General features: G+C 46.1%; 1 protein-coding gene across 1 annotated transcript; it reads left to right on the top strand.

Moving 5' to 3' along the window:
* Positions 1–1710: 1710 nt before the first annotated feature.
* LOC108931385 (decorin) lies at positions 1711–3332 on the top strand. Its single transcript, XM_018747136.1, has 2 exons — positions 1711–1835; positions 2240–3332. Exons 1-2 carry the CDS (start codon positions 1711–1713, stop codon positions 3330–3332), a joined length of 1218 nt encoding a protein of 405 aa, XP_018602652.1.
* The last annotated feature ends 258 nt before the right edge of the window (positions 3333–3590 follow it).

Below are 3590 nucleotides of genomic sequence, written 5' to 3'. Positions count from 1 at the left end.
GTCAGCTGTTCTGACAATATTTGGATTATAAACAAGTGATAAGGATGGCTGCATCGTGCCGCGAGAAAGACCACAAGGCTCAAAAATTACACTCTGCACTGGAATTAGAGAGGACATCCTCATTCTCTGATTCTGTCTGAGAATTCCAACCAAACCTTCTTCTAAAGTAAAAAAGTTCTGTCCTTGGTGCAGATCCAGACCATTGCTGGGAAGCCCTGTGGCTATGGATCACATGCTCTCTCCTTTGTGTGATCTGTGCAGGTCAGGGGTCACCTCACTCTAGTCTTGGAGGCACTTGTCACCTGCCTGCCAGTCCTCCAGTGGCTGTGTCTGCATACAAAGGCAAACAAGGGGGCTGGGACATGGTCTCTGTTCCCTTTTCAGATGTTTTTCAGGCATTGATGTTCCAAATTCCACTATTCCAAAGCATATGTGTGAACATTCCGGTAAAGAAGTGATTTTTTTTTAAAAGTTTGTTAAACCACCCCAAGCTGTGTGATAGGTGTATGCGTGACTGAAGGTCTCCTTCACTTTGAAACATAAACCCCACACAGCTGGTCTCTCTGGTGGACAGACTCAACCCAGGTGACCAGATTGACCACAGAGACCATAATCTCCAGGTAAGAAACTGCTTACAACACCATCTTTCCAATAAGTTATTCATTACTTTTCTTCGGTAATTTTGCACACGGGCAAAACATGTTCTCTAGCTGAGCTTTATCCACCTCACACACAGAGAGGAAGTAATAGGAAGAATTTATAAGGTATTCATTTGCATTTTTATTTTAAATATATTAGAGAATATTCCATCAGTTCCGTTTTTTAATCTCTTCGTGAAAATGGAGTTTTCTTGCAATCCTGAATGCACCAACATTTTCGCAGCTGTGTTTGCATTTTTTTCAACAGAATCCTGGAAAATGAAAGCTTTTATATTTGTCCTGGGGACCCTGGTGATTCCTCTACATGCATATGTGCTCCAGTCCAGTAAGTATTGACCGTCCCCAAATTTGATGTACAATTTCTACTCTGTCAGCTTGTAGTTTACCAGATTTGCACACTGGAAAAACCAGTGAAATGGGATTTCAAAGGTTGCATTTCTGGAGGCTCAGTAAAGTGTGTCTGTCCTACTCTCTAGATGCAAGCATCACTGTAATTGCGGAGAGTGAGGAGGAATCCTGGTCTGACTGGATGAGAACTGATGGGCACCCACCAGCAATAGGAAGCAAGGGCCTTGTAACTGTGGAAGAGACAGAGAACAATGAAGATCGTATCAGTGACAAAGAAGGACTAGAAACAAGGGAAGTGGTCAAGAAGACAAAGAAGGGTGACAAGGTTGATGGCACTCAAGAGACTGGAAATGAGGAAACCTTAAAAAAAGATGGTGAAGAGGAAGTGAGGAATGAGGAAGGGCATAGAGTAAAGGATAAGCAGGTGAACAGAGTGGACAGTGAAGAGCCGGAGGCTCAGAAGATCCGACAAAGCACTACACATAAATATGAAGTCATTGTGAATATCCTGCCACCAGGCAATAAAAGTGTCACTCATATTGCAGGGAGAAAACCTCCCCTCCCAGTGGAAGACAGGACTGCCACTCAGACTATTCAGAGCTCCACTCTTGTGCCTGCTGACTTCACCCTTTCTCGGTCTCCACTAAAAAAACATAAAAACATAACACATAACACTTCCAGCGAGCCTACCTGGATCTTGACTATGACAGACAGCCCCCACCAGCGCCCCAAGAATCAGAAGGGGCCAGTTTCCATGGAGATGAAGATTAGGGTGGATTCTGATGCTGTGGTATCGAGAAATGTTATCACTAACTCTCAGAAGCAGAGGTCAGTGGGACAGAGAACAAATCATGAAATGTCAAGGTCCCAGAAGAAGGTCAAACCAGCTACAAATACCCACACCGGAAAGAAAACGAAAGCACAGAAAAAAGGAAACTCTAGAGCTGAAAACAAACCTGAAAAGAAGGACACAAGGAAGAAGAAAGCGGAGAAGATGAGTGCTCGTTTCCCTTACTTTAAAGATGACTACTGCCCTCCAGAATGTGCTTGCTATGGCAGGTAGGAGCTAAGCATCACCACAATGTGCGCAGAACTTTCAAAATGGCGACTATTACATTCAAAATATATATATTTTTTTACCATTGGATATGATGGTCCACTGTGTTTTTATGTTAGAATATGCTATTGTATAACTTGTGGTGATCGTGAAAAGAGTTGTTCCTATGTTCCAGGGTGGTGCAGTGTTCTGACAAAGGTGTGGACAAGATACCGTACGGAATTCCATACAATACCCGCTACCTGCTGCTTATGAACAACCAGATCGATGGAATCCAGCTGGACCTACTCAAGGAGTACCTCTCCCTAGAGTTTCTGGTGCTCACCAACAACCATCTGACAGATGGATCTGTGGAAGGGGCCTTTGAAGATATGCGCCAGCTGAAGCGTCTTTTTCTTGATCGGAACTGGCTAGGCAGTGTGCCTACTGGACTTCCAGCTTCGCTGGAGGAGCTGCGTCTGGATGGCAACAATGTGAGTGTGATGTCAGAAGCATCCTGGTCATGCTGCCCTGCACTGCACCTACTCACTCTTGCCAACAACAGTTTGGGGGAGGAGTCAATCCCCTCTGGGGCTTTTTCCCCATTGGTCAGCCTACACACCCTGACCCTCAGTCACAATCATCTGAGCTCCACCCCCCTGCGCCTCCCCAGGCAACTCAGGGAGCTCTATCTCCATGGTAACCGCATTGAACAGGTTCCAGGAGGGGTTTTTCCTGTTGGATCGGCACTGCTGTCTCTGGACCTCAGCGCCAACCGCCTGCCTGATGCTGGCCTACAACGGGACTCTTTCCAGCATGCCCACATGCTGGAGAGCCTAAATCTGGAGGGAAATCTCCTCAGATCGGTGCCTCGGCACCTTCCGACCTCCTTGCGAACCCTCAACCTGGAGGGTAACCTGATCAGCACTATTGGCAAACGAGCCTTCCAAGGGCTACTGCACCTGGAACACCTTGGTCTGTCCCGGAACCACATTTCCCAAGTGGCCCCTGGGGCCTTCCGTTGGCTGGCTGCCCTGCACCAACTGGACCTCAGCCACAATGACCTGTTAGAGGTACCCCGGAATATCCCACCAAACCTTCACTCCGTTTTGCTCAACCACAATCGCATCAGCTTCATCCCCCAAGATGCCTTTTGTGCAGGAGGCCGGACCGCTGCTCCCAGCAGCTTGGTGAGGGTGCAGCTGGAGTGCAATGTCATTAACATGCAGGATTTGGACAGTCATGCCCTCTGGTGCCTAAGGGGCTTCCAGGTTGTCCATTTTTACTGAACATTATTTGTTCTTTGACTCTCATGGTCTGTGTTTGCTGAACACAGTTGAGCACCAAGTCATACATGATGTGATAAATTTTATATTTGAAATGATAAGTCACCATTCTGTATATCTCATGGTCTGAAATTTTGAAGACTTAGGAACTGTATAGTATTCTTGTCTTTCTAATGAAACAAAAATCCAAAAATAAATGTTTGGTGAGTATTTGGTTTGAATAAGTCATTCATGCCATCAGTCTTCAACCTCTGCGCAGGC

Source organism: Scleropages formosus, chromosome 2 (assembly GCF_900964775.1).
Source record: "Scleropages formosus chromosome 2, fSclFor1.1, whole genome shotgun sequence".
NCBI classification, from domain to species: Eukaryota; Metazoa; Chordata; class Actinopteri; order Osteoglossiformes; family Osteoglossidae; genus Scleropages; species Scleropages formosus.
Note: the sequence above shows the minus strand (reverse complement) of the source record. Positions and strands in the feature narration are given on the sequence as shown.

What these genes read in the sequence shown, in the direction of transcription:
- LOC108931385 (XM_018747136.1), top strand. Translation starts at nt 1,711, where the DNA reads ATGACAGACAGCCCCCACCAGCGCCCCAAGAATCAGAAGGGGCCAGTT. An exon ending in ACTAACTCTCAGAAGCAGAG is followed by an intron (nt 1,836 to 2,239) that starts GTCAGTGGGACA and finishes CCTATGTTCCAG; the next exon opens with GGTGGTGCAGTGTTCTGACA.